At 34.4% G+C, this 16,410-nt stretch overlaps 1 protein-coding gene and 3 long non-coding RNA genes across 4 annotated transcripts; 1 reads left to right on the top strand and 3 right to left on the bottom strand.

Moving 5' to 3' along the window:
* Positions 2,162 to 5,879, top strand: LOC107636925 (protein FAR1-RELATED SEQUENCE 5-like). Its single transcript, XM_016340396.2, has 2 exons — positions 2,162 to 2,524; positions 4,553 to 5,879. Exon 2 carries the CDS (start codon positions 4,581 to 4,583, stop codon positions 5,862 to 5,864), a length of 1,284 nt encoding a protein of 427 aa, XP_016195882.1. The 5' UTR covers positions 2,162 to 2,524; positions 4,553 to 4,580; the 3' UTR covers positions 5,865 to 5,879.
* LOC110271159 lies at positions 10,351 to 11,096 on the bottom strand. The gene is made up of 2 exons (XR_002361446.1): positions 11,006 to 11,096; positions 10,351 to 10,675 (listed from the first exon to the last, which is right to left on the bottom strand). It is a non-coding gene; the product is annotated as an uncharacterized LOC110271159 (long non-coding RNA).
* Positions 12,480 to 13,793, bottom strand: LOC110271157. Its single transcript, XR_002361444.1, has 6 exons — positions 13,706 to 13,793; positions 13,516 to 13,611; positions 13,321 to 13,410; positions 12,975 to 13,232; positions 12,802 to 12,871; positions 12,480 to 12,718 (listed from the first exon to the last, which is right to left on the bottom strand). It is a non-coding gene; the product is annotated as an uncharacterized LOC110271157 (long non-coding RNA).
* LOC110271158 lies at positions 13,921 to 15,626 on the bottom strand. The gene is made up of 6 exons (XR_002361445.1): positions 15,284 to 15,626; positions 14,987 to 15,022; positions 14,810 to 14,878; positions 14,366 to 14,656; positions 14,086 to 14,181; positions 13,921 to 13,994 (listed from the first exon to the last, which is right to left on the bottom strand). It is a non-coding gene; the product is annotated as an uncharacterized LOC110271158 (long non-coding RNA).

Here is a 16,410-nt window from a genome sequence, read left to right as displayed (position 1 = left end):
AAAAAAAAAAAACAAGAACCTTTTGAGTTTTAATTAACGAGTTTTTGAAACAAATTTTATATAAAATTGGCAATTATTTCTCTTAATTGAATGGTAAAAATGATCATTTTACTTTTTTCTACTAAATTGGCTAGAACGATCCAATTTTTAAAATACTACAAGTTTAAAACACGTGCAATATACAGATAGCGTCCATGTATATATGAATATATTTAGTATTATGTATAGGTAATATACGAGTAAGAGAAGATAAAAAAATGATGAGATACCGAAAGTTTGTATGATGTATAATTAATTCTAATTAGAAAATAATGTAAAAATTTTGACACTATAAATTTATATCAAAATCAAACTTTTAAAATGTATCAATGCGAAAAGTAAAAGAAATAGCAGAAGCGGCATAACAATCAGGTGCAATAATTTAATCTAAAAAATTTATCTATAAACAACATTTAATGTATGAAACTATATTTTGTTGAAGAATGAATTTTTCATAGTGAGCGTGGAAGCTAACAAAAAAGGTGAATTATTCACCACGTATGAAGTATACTTTTGCATAATGTTCGTGAGAGAAGAGCTTGTCAATTCGTTCATCCACGATGACTGAAAATAAAGTAGTGGTGAATCTAGAATATCAAACTTTCACTGCTGCTGATTTTCACAAATTTGCTAAGATGATGGCTCAATTCTCCAAACGAGCACTACAAAACTAAGCTCATAAGACCCATTGAGCTGCTTTTACCTACATTCCAGTGAAATTCCAGGACTCTTATTCACAAGTCACAACTACTTCATTAACAACCCTAAATTATCACAGTTGGTCTAGATCCGTTTGGATTTTCCTAAAATCAAAGAATAAAATTAAATTTGTAGATGGCACTCTCTTAAAACCCAATAAAGATGATGACACTTATGAAGCATGGGATCGGTCCAATTTCTTTGTCTTGTCATGGTTGCATGGCTCACTGAGTTCTGAAATTCTGCAAAGCGTTCTTTGGTGTGGCATATGAGCTTTGGAAGGACCTAAAGCACAGGTTCTATGAGAATGATTTGTTTTGAATTGCTAAGTTGGAAGAAGATTTGTTCACCACAAAGTAAGATGAGATGTCTACCACCTCTATTACAAAAAATTGAAAGCTATTTGGGAAGAATTAGATGAATTTCGATCTATACCCACTTGTCTTTGTGAAAGCACTTGTAGTTGTGGTTTGGATATAATGCACCATTATAGACATCAGTCATATGTGATTCGATTTCTCAGAGGTCTTAATGACTAATATGTAAATGTACACTCTCAAATAATACTCGTGAAGTCTTCCAGATGTTACAATAGCTTTTTCTCTTCTTCTCTAACAAGAAAGACAACAAGTGCACAATATTGAGCCTAATTCTAATGCATTAGTAAATTCTGCTGCCATTAATGTTTTTGAGATAAAACCAAATGGTCAATAAAATTGTGAATTTTGAGCCACATCCTCTAATATTCCTGGTCAAGGAAGGAAGCGTAGTGTACGTGGAAGAGGCAACGAAAGAGGTGCATTCTGACTATGTTCATACTGTGGTAAAACAGGACATTTGGTAGACACTTGATACCATACACATGACTTTCCACCACACATGCAACAAAATCAAGTTAAGGCAGTGAATCACTTTATGACTTCTATTAATATTATCAATGTTATAGAGAATGAAGAAGCCAGCATCACTCCTTCTCCTAAAAAGGATAAGAACATCAATTTAGATAGCTTGTTTTCATCTAAGCAAAAGAAAGCACTAATAGCTCTCTTTTAATAACATCAAGAATTTTCTAATAATAAAAATTTGATAACAATTCATGCACCATCAATAGATATATATCATATCTTTTTTTTTTTCACTCGTGTTGTGAGTTCACATGATTGGATTTTAGACACAGGGGCCACTTCCCATATTTCTTTTACTCTCAAACATTTTTAGTCAATTAAATATAGGGGGAGACTCACATAAAGTTGACAAAAACAACTTTTTTTAAAGTTGCTGACGTGTCACTTTATGATTGGTGTTTTATAAAACCGGTTAATAAAATTTATTTTTAAACCAGATACTTTAAATCCGGTTCGACCTAGCTGGTTTAAATAAACCGGTCCGAGTCTTTTTCTTTTTTTGTCCTTTTCTTCAGTCCACCAAACTACGTCATTTTATAATCCCTTCTCCTCCCTCAACGTCACTTTCACAGAAGCTCTCTCATCTCTCATATCTCATTGACCCAAGTTTTCTCCTTCTATCAGCATCATCCGACAAGCTCGTCGTCAGTCTCTCCCGGCTCCAATCTCGCGTGCCTTCCTTGCCGTCGTCGTCACTGGCGGCAGTAGCAGCAGCTCCCGGACCTGGACGTTGTCGCCGCTCCCTGTCTTGTCACTGCCTCGTAGTCAGTCTCGCACCGTCATTGCGCCCGTCGACGCCGAGACAGAAGCAGCAATTCCCCGACTTCCTCCTCGCCTTCAGCAACTCCTCGGCCTCCTTCGCACAACCTGGTCCCAATCTGATGAGTTTTCAACAAATTTTCCTCTTCGTCTATTTTGTGTTTGGTTGCTGTGTTTGATTTTTTTGTCAAAAATAATCACATTGAGTGAAGATCACCAATATGGGCACATGGGTATTCATAAAAAGATGAACGGTATGAATGATTGAAGCCAAAATTGGGATTTTTTACTATTTTATTAATAATTATATAATTGGGATCAAACAGAATTAAATGGGTTATGCAAAAAACTGGTAACTAAAATTGAAATTGATTTTGAAATAAGAAGTAATGATGAAAGGGAAACAGTAATATAAAAAAATATAATTGCAGAGGTAAAATTGGAACGGAAAAGGAAATGAAGTAAAATTCAATTGAGAAAAGTAATACCAGAAAAACAATGTTACATAGCTAGGGTTCTTGTCCGAATTTAAAGTGCTAGAAAGATGCAACAAAAATTTAGGATTTTATATTTTTATAGACTACCTACTTAACGGGGTGATTTTGGGCAAATAAACAAGGGATGCATAGCATTTTTTCATAGCAGTATATGTGGCATTAGCATTAGTAAATTCAAGTTGATACATTAGCATTTAGCAAAGCAAATATTCTAAAGAAGGAATAGGTAGTCTAATGTTACAATTCCTTCAACTCAACCTACTGCAATTTTACTGGAAACTTACCTTTGTCATTCTTTTCTGTGTCTCTTCCCACACGGATTGAGCAACCACGGTTAGCGAGTCCCTGCAAGTTCTATGCTATTAGGACGTTTCCATAGAAGATAAAATTCTTGCTTTATTACTGTCTTAAGCTTTAACAATAAAGTTCCAAGATCGATTCCTATTGCAGGACCCTTTTGTTTTTTTGCCATCCTTCAATTCTCTGTCAAAAGCAGTGTATAAATGAAGTATGAATATGAATAGCTTCTGAGTGTGTACATATGTACAGAGAAAAAGAAAGTTATACTAATAAAAGGGTTTATTTAGGTTCCTTGAAACCAAAAAATAAATTAATAATATCAAGGGTTAAGCTCAATTACATTGTGTGCTAACAAAACTTATACGTTGATGGAAAAGTTTATTATCATTTAAAGCTTTACAATTACTCTTAAGATTATCCATTAACAATAACAATTATGCATTGACCTGCGTGTCTGATCACAAACTGAAAAAATAAGCATAGTGTATAACATTGTTGTGGACACAGTTACACATACCTTAGAACTCAAAAGGGTAGATAGATGAGTCAAGAAAGAAACCAACAAATATAAATAAAAACGAAGAAGATAATAAAAAAAAATCTCATTTCCTTTTATATATATATAGCACAAATGATCATTTGTTCTGACGAAATAGATCAAGAATGTAGGAGTTCTGTTGAACTCTAAATTTTAAATTCGAATTTTAAGCAATAGGTAATTTCAAGCAATACCCAAGAGAATGTGTCTATGCTGGATGTTTCATGCTTTCCTGTCAACCTTCTTTCATTTCCTTCTCCATTTCACATTTCACTTATGTTAAATTCATATTTGCATGTTTGGGTTAAGTGCTTGCCATGTTTGGTTGACCAATTTTATTTTTCTTAATTAAATGAAACTGTAAATGATATTGGACGTGTTAGTGTTTACTTTTGAAGAAATGATATTTCTGCAATTAAATTAGTGCCTAAGCTTGACTTTTTTGTTAATTTAGTGTGCAACCATCTAATTTAGTGTTCATTTGTTTGGTTTGAGAAACCTTGGTAACTTGGTAAGGGTGTGCAAAACTTAGACGGAGTTGAAATTTAACCTAAATTTAAAGTATATTTTGTTGATTTAGACTTGTCATTTTTTTCGGTATTTATTTTGTATCTGAATTAGGATTATGCTCTGAATCAAATTATTTGAAATATATTGGATAAAATACTGGAGTTGAATTTGAATCTATTAAATATACTGAGATCTGCAAAATACAATTCTAAGGTGTCTTGAAGAAGTAGAAAATTATATGTATATCTCCTACTTCTACCTGTTCTTGTTTAGGGGGTAAAATTTTCACTTTTTTACATATATAGAATTAGAAAGAAAACGAGTCTGGGTGCAATGGATGTTGATTCGGAACCACTCAATTCAGAAGAGAACGTTGAAGATTGCTTGATGACTGGTGTGGAAGAGACTGTAAATTGCACTTGTGATTGCGGTGGCAGCAGTAGCAAGTGTGTTGTTGTGATAGTCGATGATATTATAAACCAGAGATTTGAAACATCGGATGCAGCTTATCACTTGTATGTGCGTTATGCAAGGTGTGTCGGGTTCGGAGTTCGCAAGGGTGATACAGCGCGTGGAAAAGATGGAACACAACGCAGAAGGCGATTTTTTTACAACAAGGAAGGAAAGAGAGCCGATAAATACATCTCTAATTTGAACAGGAAGAGGGAGCATAAAGCGCTGACTCGTACGGGTTGTGAAGCCATGCTTGCGGTGTACTTTGACACCAAAACTTCAGCTTGGAGAGTTAAAAAATTAGTTGAGAAGCACAACCACGATCTTATCCCCCAATGCTTGGTACACCTAATTCCAAACCACCGTGGGATGAATGAGGCTCAAAAAGCTCAGGCAAACACCATGCACGATAATGGTCTTCCAAGCGCTAAGATAATGGGACTAATGGTAGGCCAAGCCGGGGGTTATGCTAATGTCGGGTTCACAAAGAAGGATCTGGATAACCACATTGAAAGAACTCGTCGTGCAAAGCTCATTGGTGGGGATTCTAATGCAACAATTAGCTATCTACTTGGAAAAGCCGATGTTGACCCCATGGCCATGGCAAGGTACAGTGCTACTGATGAAAGTCGGCTGGCGAATCTATTTTGGGCAGATGGCATTTGTAGGGCGGATTATCAGTGCTTTGGAGATGTGCTTGCATTTGATACAACCTATCAGAAAAATAAGTACATAAGACCGTTGGTTATCTTCTCGGGTTGTAACCAACACCGTCAAACATGCATATTTGGCTTTGCCTTGATAGAGAACGAACAAACGGCAACATATACGTGGTTGTTGCAAAACTTTCTAGATGTCATGCTGAACAAGTCTCCTAGTGTTGTGGTCACAGATGGTGATGAGGCAATGAAGGCAGCAATTCAAGAAATCTTCCCAAATGCAACTCACCGATTATGTGGCTGGCACATTCAGAAAAATGTAACGGCAAACATAAAAATCAAAGGTTTTTCCGACGACTTCAGAAGATGTTTGTATGCTCCATGGCATCCGAATGAATTTGAAGAATATTGGGAGAATATGATAAAAAAATATGGGTTGGAGGAAAATGAATGGGTACTAAATGAGTATCAAAAGAGGAAAAGCTGGGCAAGCACCTACTTGTGAGATAAATTCTGTGCTGGATTTAGAACAACATCAAGGTGTGAAGGGATAAACAACTTCATCAAGAGGTTTATTGGCATTCGTCAAAGTCTTTTAGAGCTAGTCTAGAATCTTGAACATGCTCTTAGGGATTATAGACACAACAAATTAGTTTCTCGATTTAAGACGGTGTACGGAGAGCCTGTGTTAACAACTCGCTTAGCTGCATTGGAGCTTTGTGCTGCAAATTTTTACACACGGGAGATGTTTGGCAAAGTAAAAACAGAGATTGAAGGAGTGGTTGCATTAGATGTTATAAATTAGGAAAATATATCAACTACTGTTGTTTTAAAAGTTAAGGAGTATGACAGAGGACAACATATATACACCGTACTTTATGAGCGCAACACCGAGAATATGGAGTGTGAATGTAGTAGGTGGAGTAGTGAAGGCATTCCCTGTAGCCACATGTTTTGTGCCATGAAAAGGGTAGGTTTACAGAAGTTTCCAGAAAGTCTTCTTTTGAGAAGATGGTCCAAGGATGCCAAAAAGTATCTGGACGAAAGTTCAGCTGGAAGCACTGTGCAAGATGGAGAAAGAGAATTTTTAATGCGCTATGGTGCATTGTCAATGGCAGCTACGTGGATGGTATTCTTAGGAGCTCAAGATGGTCCTTCTTTCCATGACACTATGAATGAAGTCTCTCGTTTGACCAAAACACTAGAGCAAAAGTCGTGCTTGAAAAGAGGAAGAAGAGATTCTCCCATGCCGAACTTTGTTGGTGACCCTTCAGTTGTCAAGACAAAAGGTGCACCAAAGGGAAAAAAAGAGAGAGAAAAACGGAGGTGCACTAAATGCAACAATGCTGGTCATGTAAAGAAGAATTGTCCTGTGAAGAATGAGGGTGACAATTTGGGTGATAAGATTGGTGGTGGCATACAGGCTAGCTTTGGTGCAGAAGAGGTTAGTCAAATTCAAAATGGCATTATGCTTTACTTGAATCAAAATAACCTGTTAAATTCTATGTTGTAGTTATACTTGATAGCAAGTTTGAGTTTATGCCTTCTTTTGTCACAGGAGCTTTCCAAAGATCCTATGGCTTCTCAAGGGACGCAAGCTAGCTTCGGTACAGAAGAGGTTAGTAAGATACAATATTACAATAGTGGTTACACGAATTAAAATAAACTGGTAAATTCTATGTTGTAGTTATACTTGATAGAAATTTTGACTGCATGTATCATTTTTTCTTAAGAGCTTCTCAAGGACACTATGACTTCTCAAGATACATTAGCAGTGCCAAATACAGAAGTAAATGCATCTATGCAGTTAGGGTTTGGGCTAGGTGACTCAGAATTGATTAATAGCCATGGGGCTCCCATCCCACCATATGGAAGTAATCAGTGGCTATTACAGGTATCAATAATAAGAGATGAATTATTGCATTGTTATAACTTAGTGATTAGTAAATTTTAAACTATTTGATATCCATTATGATTTGCTGAATTCCTTTCTTTTTCTCTCAAATTTGTTTGTGCTGTGGAGAACAGGTTGTACAACAAGGACAATATCCGAAGTTCAATAGGATGCAGTAGTGCATTGAGGTTGATATATGATGGGGACTGCTAGACCGTGTATCAAAGAAAAACCAGTAGCAATTTAATGTTTGGTTGTACTCCATGAGAATTTTTTATATCTTGAATCATTGTTTGAGCATTTTAGGCAATTTAATACCTTCTGAAATAGGTGCAGTAACAGATTGTTAAACTGATTTATTTTCTTTTTTTACTTTCCAATTGTCATGACAGGTTTATTGTCTTAGTTGGCTATGAATATTTCAATAACAGATTAAATATCCAAATATTTTCTTGTGTTTTACATCAAGCCTCATTAGTTTTGATAATAAAATTTGAATATCATCAATCTAAATCCGTCTAAAAAAGATTGGTTTTTGTTCCTTATATTCTTCCTCCTTGCTATGGAATGAGAAAACTTGGACACTATCACAAGTGTGTTGCCTTGCTCTTTATTTTGATATTCTATTTTATGAAGATTTATGTTCTGTTCTGTGAAAGAAAATGCATAGAAATTTAGTTGTTAACACTTTTGAAAATTGAAGCCTCTTGTGTTCTCTGCTTTTTCTACTTAAGTTTAGTTTTCCAATGCATAGTTTATGGATTAAATTAATGTCAGGAGCCTCAGAGTTTGATGTTGTCAATGTGATTCTTGAGGAGGGACCAATCATCCTACATAGTTTTAGTATATTCTATCACTTAGTTTTGTCATCATTGTTCATCCTTTCTCAGTTCAGTCTATGTTTTTGCTTTGAGATATCTTATCTGAATTTTTACAAGGAAGCTGAAAGAATCAAAAGGTGCAAGGGCAAGGTATTTGCCTTGCAAGATGAACCAGAAGTTCCAAGGGTGTGGTTACCTTTTGATGATGCACCTAGATTAGCAATGGCTAGAGCATTTGGCGATTTTTGTTTGAAGGATTACGGTGTCATTTCTATACCAGAATTTTCTCACCGGCTTCTTACAGACAAAGACGAGTTCATTGTTCTTGCCTCGGATGGAGTAAGACTTTCGAAAATATATTTGCTTTTATTTGTTCTTGTGGTCTCAGTTGCCACAGTAATGTTACAGTTATCGCTAAAGTCTCTCAGCATAGAGCATTTGCAGCATTTTCTGTTTCCTAGATGCATAGTTTTTTCTTGTTTTGTTGTTTTGGTCCATGTGAAAGTCATCAAATCAAAGTAACTTAGTTTAAGCTATGTATAACTTGCTGTAGGAAAATTTTGCTATGCATAATAGTTCTACCCATGTAAGCAAGAAAAGCATGTCATTCTCATCTATGTGTATGTTTACTTTTGTAAGTGAATAGACATATGATATGGTGAATTTGAATGCAACATTTAAAATTTTAACTAGTTCCTGTGTTTCTTTTTAGGCTACTTATGAACCGCGGAAGAAAATCAAACATATGGAGGAATATCTGTTGATGGTGAGGATGGAGCTTCAGCAGTAGTAGCCGCTGAAGATCAAAATTGGTCGAGTTTGGAAGGTGTCACCTGAGAAAACTCATTGGTCCAACTTCCTAGATTTTCTGAGGAAAAGCAAAAGCAAGCCTCATAGAATATTTATTGGTTTGATGAGAACATTATAAAATTGTAATACCTTTGTCAAAACAGGGAATTCAAGGAGGAAAATCTCAGTAGTTTTGATGCTCTTTTATTTAGTTACTCAAGTGTAAAAAACTAGGCTCAAGTTATGTCACTAAACGAAATGAATTCAGCAACAGTATAGTGCTATTCTTGTGTGTTCTTGCCTATTTGTGCCGAGCTATAGGTCGTTCTCCAATGAAGGTCGGCAGACTCCCAAGGTGGAACACGAAATACGTCAGAGATGGAAGAACCGAGGTGGTGGGTACCTGCAAAGATCCTCCGACGCTCAAGTTAGTTAAGAAATATATGTGTATATATTTGCTTTGGAAAAGATTGAATACCTTTTCGGTTCTTGCCCTTCTCCTTATATCTGGTTGGATGAAGCTGATCATTTTCTTGTAACGTCCGAGAATTAACTGCGTATCCGACGTTATTGGTCGAAAATAAATGCTGATTATTCTGCATGTTCGGTTACAATCGGGGATTATGCGTTACCGAGCTATAACTCGTAACCGACTTTTACTGGTCATATCACAGCCCCAAGCTTGGCCTGATTTGGGGGAGACAGGTTGAGCTTTTAAATGATTATTGACGAGTTATAGTTCGGTATACATAGCCCCCAGTTCAACGTGGCTTATCCAAGGCTAACCCTGGCATATGAAAGGGCTTGGTTGTGTGAAATAAATTTCATTTACTTCTTTACATTGGATTTTGTGTTATTTATTTATTATGAGGTGGTTCAACTTCCAATGTCACTTCCCAACCGTTAAAGTGGCTTTGGGTTTCACGGTTAAGATTTTATTATGGAACTCAACATTTTATTAAATTAGTGGCTAGGTTTCAAGCTTGCACTCTTATTGTGTTTAAGTGGAAAGCAGAAGCCTTTAAAGAACATTGTGTTTTTTTTTTAAATGAAATGCTGCATGACACTGTTTTACACAAAACTGAGTATTAATATGAACTCAATATTGGATTAATCATCTAGGTACATTGAAAGCTTCACTAAATTTTAGATGTTCAAATAACAGTACTCTTCACTCGGTATTTTTATAAAAAGATTGTTTCTGCATATGTGCATGATTTACATAATTCCAGCTGTTGTTTGAACACTATTTTTTCACCATTTTTACAACTAGATTTGTACCTGGAGGTAAATCCAAGATTCATAGTTTTCTTGATATTTTACAGCACACAACTCAGCCATGTGAATGTTACATTTAGTAGCCACTATGAGATTGGTGAATATCTTCCAAAAATAGCATGTAATACAAGTTAAGGCCATATAACACTAACCATTTTAACCAAATAACAACTACTAAAGACAAAGAGGCTCCATCCATCACACAGTCGTTGGCAACTGCCATTGCATTCCACGAGAAACATTTAACTCACCGCCATAGTTACACCAAAGTCTGAACTATAAAATGCAGCCACTCCTTTAGAGCTTCAACACGCAAAAACAAAATCAAAATCAAAATCTTATCTCTAATGGCTTACAAAGCTTTTTCTTTACTTGTCCTTGTTCTTTACTTGTTCTTTACTTCTTCTTCAGAGCTTCAACTACTTATAGAATGCTGTAATGTTGCATTCTTGCTGTATTCAATCCTCGTCATTGGGAGACTCCTTGCTGCATTCTAATTGGTGCATTGTTGCTTTCATCAAAACTTTCTTTTTGCTGAAACACAATACACAGATAATAATTAATGATAATTTACTTCAATCCAATGTTTGTCAATGATAATTAACTTCTAAATTCAACAGACATTTTAGAGTGAAAAAATAGTGAAACTCAAAAGCTTGGAATTGGAAGCTCAAGGCAGCCTAAAAAGCTGTTACCGAAACAATTTGGAATATCTTTACTCAATTATCTTCACATAAGTCTCTTGCAGCACATATATAACTATTGTGGACTTTGAAGGACTTCAAAGCAGAGTATCAAGTTGCTTGCTTCCAATAGAGAATGAATAACGATTATAAATTAAACAATTCTACATGAAATTTGTACCTATAAAATGTTCTGTATTTCCAAAATTATAACTAAAACAAATTAATAATGCAAGGAAAGGAATGTCTTGCAAACTTAGATAAAACATCCATCAAACAAGGCATTAACAGATTTTGGAGGCAAAATTAATCAACAGATTGTGGAGGCAAATCTACACTGAACGACTATTACCTGAGCATCTGCCCCAGAAGAAACTAGGACATTCAATACATGAGAGAAAGCAAGACCTGTGATTCTTTTAGTGTGGCCTTTGAGTTTACTTTTAACCTGCAAATAAGAAAGCTATGCATAAACACTAAATTACACAAATCATAAGTTAGCAAAAACAGTTTATGAACATCAATCATACCTCATCTACACGGACATTATATATCTGAATTGAAGAATCATCCATGCCTATAGCAATGATATTGTTATCCTGAGGATGGAAAGCAGGAAAGGTTGCAGATGAATGGAATTTGAAGCTAATGCCAGAATAGCATTCCCTGAATTAGTGTATATCAACCTTGACATCTGTCATAATAGGGATAGAGATGATCATATTACTTAGTTTGAAGAGGGTAAGGGGGTTAGAAGAAGGAAACTTGAGGGAGGGCTTAACATTATCCACCAAAGGTAGCACTTATCCAGGAAATTGCATGTGAGGTTTATTTTTCTTTTATTTTTCCTTTCTTCTCTTCATACTAAAATTTCTTTTATAAAAAAGGGAAATATATCCAGATATTAAAATGATTTATAAAACAACTAAGTTTCACTAAACTTCCAATATTGTATGCCTAAGGTAAAGAACATACCTTGGTTACTCGTACATTCTTAGGTAGCTTCAAGGATCTACAGAAATAAATAAATAAATTTCAAAAGAGGAACTGCAGGAAAAATGGTGCCAGTCCATCCATAGCTACCACAGATGGGGCCCTTTCTAAAATTGCAGCACTACTAGCAGCAGCTGCGGAAATTGGATTTATTGTAGGCTGCCACAACCACAAAGTTCTGTTTCAGTTTGCACTCAAAAGATTTCTCACAAACACAAAGGATAAGTATATAGTACTATGCTGTAACACAAAAAATTGAATAGAAACACTATAATGCAAATAATCTATAATGGCCATAACAGAATTACCTAACTCACCCTAACCATTCCTTATTACTAAAATGCAAAAGTACCTGCCACCACAATATCTGCCATATGCACTTCAGATTTTTAACATAGTAATTGTTGTTACCATAACCACTGCGACTGCATCATGGAAGGTTAAAGGAATTCTCATCCATTCAATAATATATATCTAAATTATAGAGTATACTACTGAACTTAAAATTTAGGTTAGGTTCAATAATATTGAAACAATTGCTAGAAAGATCATGTATAAATTATTATAAATAAAAAAGAACAATATATATCTAAATAGTCCAAAAACAGTAATATATAAATTATTATAGATTTAAATATAAAGATAAAGTGTACTTCAAACAAATTTAAAATGGCCTAATCAATCCATAACTTAACTAAATAAATGTGTTCTTAAAATACACGATTACGATTAATAAAATTTTAACTAGAGGCGTCTTAAAATCCTAAGTTTGAAGGACAGACTGCTGCATCTTTTTATTCCAGTCAGCAACAGCAAGCTCTTTTATCATATCCCGTTTCGGATTGTGCCATTTGTACACCAAATCTACAGCCAATCACATCCTTGAGTAATCATTGACAACCTAACAGACAGTTACAATGATATTATTTAATTAAATAAACCCAACAAACTAAACATTATAAAATCCATAGACGATTTTCCTACCCATGGCTTATTGACGCCCCAATAGTGGTTGAGGATCATCCATTCAGTGACCCAAATACCACAATCATTCCTTCACCACAATTCAAGGCACACATTAACAAAGCAATAATATAAAAGAACAAACAGCCAGAAAAATTAACTTGTACTCTAAAAATTCATATTTTTAAACTTACGACTTGGCCTTTTGTTGCGGGACAGCTGACTTAGAGAATTTATATTTAGAAAATTGAAGGTTTTTATGTGAAGGTGTTTCTTGGAAGTTTTTGTCGGATACAAACTTCTCAAGATAAGTTAACACATCGTCAATGACTTTCTTACGCTCTGTCATCGATGTACCACGCTTGAACGAGTCCATATATCTCACGGTTTCATAAAGCAAATTAACCACTATGAGAAAACCAATGACCATTAAGGTGAATTGGCACAAAAATCTACAACATTCAGAAAATATTTTTTAATAAAAACAGCATTGAAATATTAATATTCCAATTAATTGAATGTTGATCGGAATTAACGAACCTCGTGTAAACCGTCGAGGTCTCCCATAAAGTTATCCTTGATGTATTTCATTATGCCGGAACATTTCTGTTTCGAACTTAAAACAATTTGCTACCTTGCATATTGAACTAAGTGAGGAATCTTATTATATTTATAAATTAACTAGGAAGATATATTTATATTGAAGAGTAAATTTTGAATTGCTAATAAACTTACAGAGAATGTCGGTGGCAAAAATCATTTGTTGTCTAATTTGAATTTATTTGGCCCAAATGGCCTTTTGGTCATCATCGAACAAACTAAGGTAAGGACCTATGGATAAAAGACAATCACGGTTATGTTGCACTAATCCAAATTTTATAAATTTGCAAGCATAACAAAGAAATACTGCTGAAATGATTCTTACATCACCAATTATTGGCTTGCCGGGCATAACAGTCAGAAGAGTCTCACGTGTGCCCATACAATGATCGTCTGGAATAAGCACTTCCCTTAAATCATGTAAAAGAATATTATACTATAGTGTTAGAAAATGTTAAAAAAATAATTACATGACAAATCAACAATTAAAATGAGAAATAAATTAATTTTACTTACTTTGGATCCAAATTGTTTCCAAAAATGTAAGCAGTAATGGCCAGCTCATATTCAAAAAATTTTATCTCTTTAGTTGGTCGAAATAAAAAGTCCAAACACTATAAAAACAATGTCAACATTAATTATTTAGTCAAAGTGTATACACAAAATTCTATTAATAACAATGTTATCCTAAAGACCAAAACTTACATGTGGCATGTCATCTCCATCCATATTTGGATTGTAATTATTGTAATAAAGCCATGAACGGCCTGGAGGAAGCTTCTCTCCAAAATGTAATTCTTTCTGCAAATCCAAAAAACATGACAATTAATTTAAGAAGTAAGGGTAACAGTTTGGTTTATTTTTATTCTTTTATTTAAAAGGATTTAAGAAAAAAGAATAATGATAAAAAATATAATTATAAAAATTAATAACAATAATTAAAAATAAAAAACAAATTGTGACATTTGTTAAAAAAATATAAAACCTTAACTTCGGAGACCGGTAATTCACGCTTTTTTCCTTTGCACGTCGGTGTCCTTTTTTTCGTTACTGGCTCTTCACCCAAATACATTGTGGGGTTGGCGTCAAGGAAGCATTTCAAACTGTCTGACGGTGGTGTAACAGTTGGAGCAGTATCCAAAAGCTTGACACCGTGACTCTCAATTTTTTATGAGGAACCAACCGTTTCCACAAACTTTGGCAGAACCGTTGTTATTCCATTCACAACAACTTTGCGTATTATTGCTGACAATGCCTCGACAACACCCTTTCCAAGCTTCAAGATGCCATAAAATAAGACACGCATTACTAAATAATAAGGTAACAACACAGCAAATCTAGACATCACAAAAGATAACTACACACTTTAAAAAAAAACTTGCTAAAAAAGCAAGGCATCTTCGGATATGACAGCAAAAAAATACGTTACCTTCTCATCCAAAGCAGAAAAGTGCATGTTCGATTCTCCCTTCAAAGTTACAGAGGCTGCCGGTGTTTGCTAGTCAAACCAAATAAATTTCAATATTGATATTAGAATAAAAGATAAAAACAGATTACAAAAGATTGATAATCATATTTTTTATTTAACAAAAACAAGTATGATTACCTTACTCATCCTCTTTGCTCCTCCAGTTTACTGTACCTGAAAAAAAGGAGTGCTTAGTTTTAAAACATGACGTAAAACACTGTTATTTATAGCGATAATCAACAAAAATGGTGCAAAAATCTAATTTTATTATAAAGATATCCTAATAAATAATAACAATATTCTAATTTCAAATCTGATATTCAAAATCAAATTCAATCTAGTAATTTTTATAAAAATATCCTCCAAATAATAAAATTAATCCAATTTACGATTTTATATTCTAATTAAAGATCTTATATTGAAATTCTAATTTACCCATTTGTTATGAGAGTGGCTGCTTCCATGAATCTCCATCGTTGCTATGAGAAATAACAAACCACCACTCAGAAATGGTGAAAAGAAGGGACCAAGGGATGTGGCTGCAATTGTTATGCGTAGGCCATATTGTCTCCGTAATCTCAACGGCAGTGGCTGCAATTGTTGAGGTGAAATGAAGGGACGAAGGGATGTGGGGAGGCATTGGGGATGCGAGACCTGGAGAAGAGAATAGAAGACTGTCGCGATGTGGGGAGGCATTGGGAATGCGAGACCGGAGAAGAGGAAACGGCAGTGGTGATGGTCAAGTAGATTGGGGATTCAGAGATCTGAGAAGTGGATGGAGGGGAAGGAAAAAAGGAAAATGTGAAAGTAAAAATGAAGAAATGAAACAGTGTAGATGAAAACAAAGAGTTTAGTAGCTAGTAGGGTTTCATAATTTCCCAAATAACTAATGCATTTTTTTTATTTATACATTTATTTTAAAATTAAAATAAAATCTCATATTTTTTATTTTCATTTTTATTTTTATTTTTTTATATATATTAATCTTTTTTGTAAAAGATTATATTTTTAGGTTATTTTTTATTTATTTCTTTATTTTAAACCTATTTTTTCTATCATATTCAAGAAACAAATATATTTTTAGAGTATTGATAAAATGGTATCTCTAGATTGGTATCCATCATAGACCAACAGAAAATTTGTTACGTCCTACAACCACACCGATCCTTTTAGAGTGTGGATCTTATCCGATGCGATGACAGTGCGGATAAGATAATATTCACCATTGTTTTCGTCAGCGCTTATGTTAGGTAGCGTTTGGAAGAGCGACAGAGACTGAGAGACTGAGATTGAGAGACAGAGACTAAAATAAGAATAAAGCTTTAATTTAATTTGTACACAGAGTAAACTTGAAATTAATTAATTGAAATGATGATATTTTAGGTGTAAAATATTATTAAAGTTTTAGTCTTCGTCCCACCAAATTTCAGTCTCCTGTCTCCACTTTTTGGAGGTACTTCTAAAATTTTGGGAACAGATACTAAAATTTTAGTACTATTTTCTGAACTAACAAACATGATACTGAGTCTCAGTCTCCCAGTCTTCGTCCTAGACATGAAATT

The sequence above is a fragment of the Arachis ipaensis genome, chromosome B04, assembly GCF_000816755.2.
Source record: "Arachis ipaensis cultivar K30076 chromosome B04, Araip1.1, whole genome shotgun sequence".
Lineage (NCBI taxonomy): Eukaryota > Viridiplantae > Streptophyta > Magnoliopsida > Fabales > Fabaceae > Arachis > Arachis ipaensis.
Note: the sequence above shows the minus strand (reverse complement) of the source record. Positions and strands in the feature narration are given on the sequence as shown.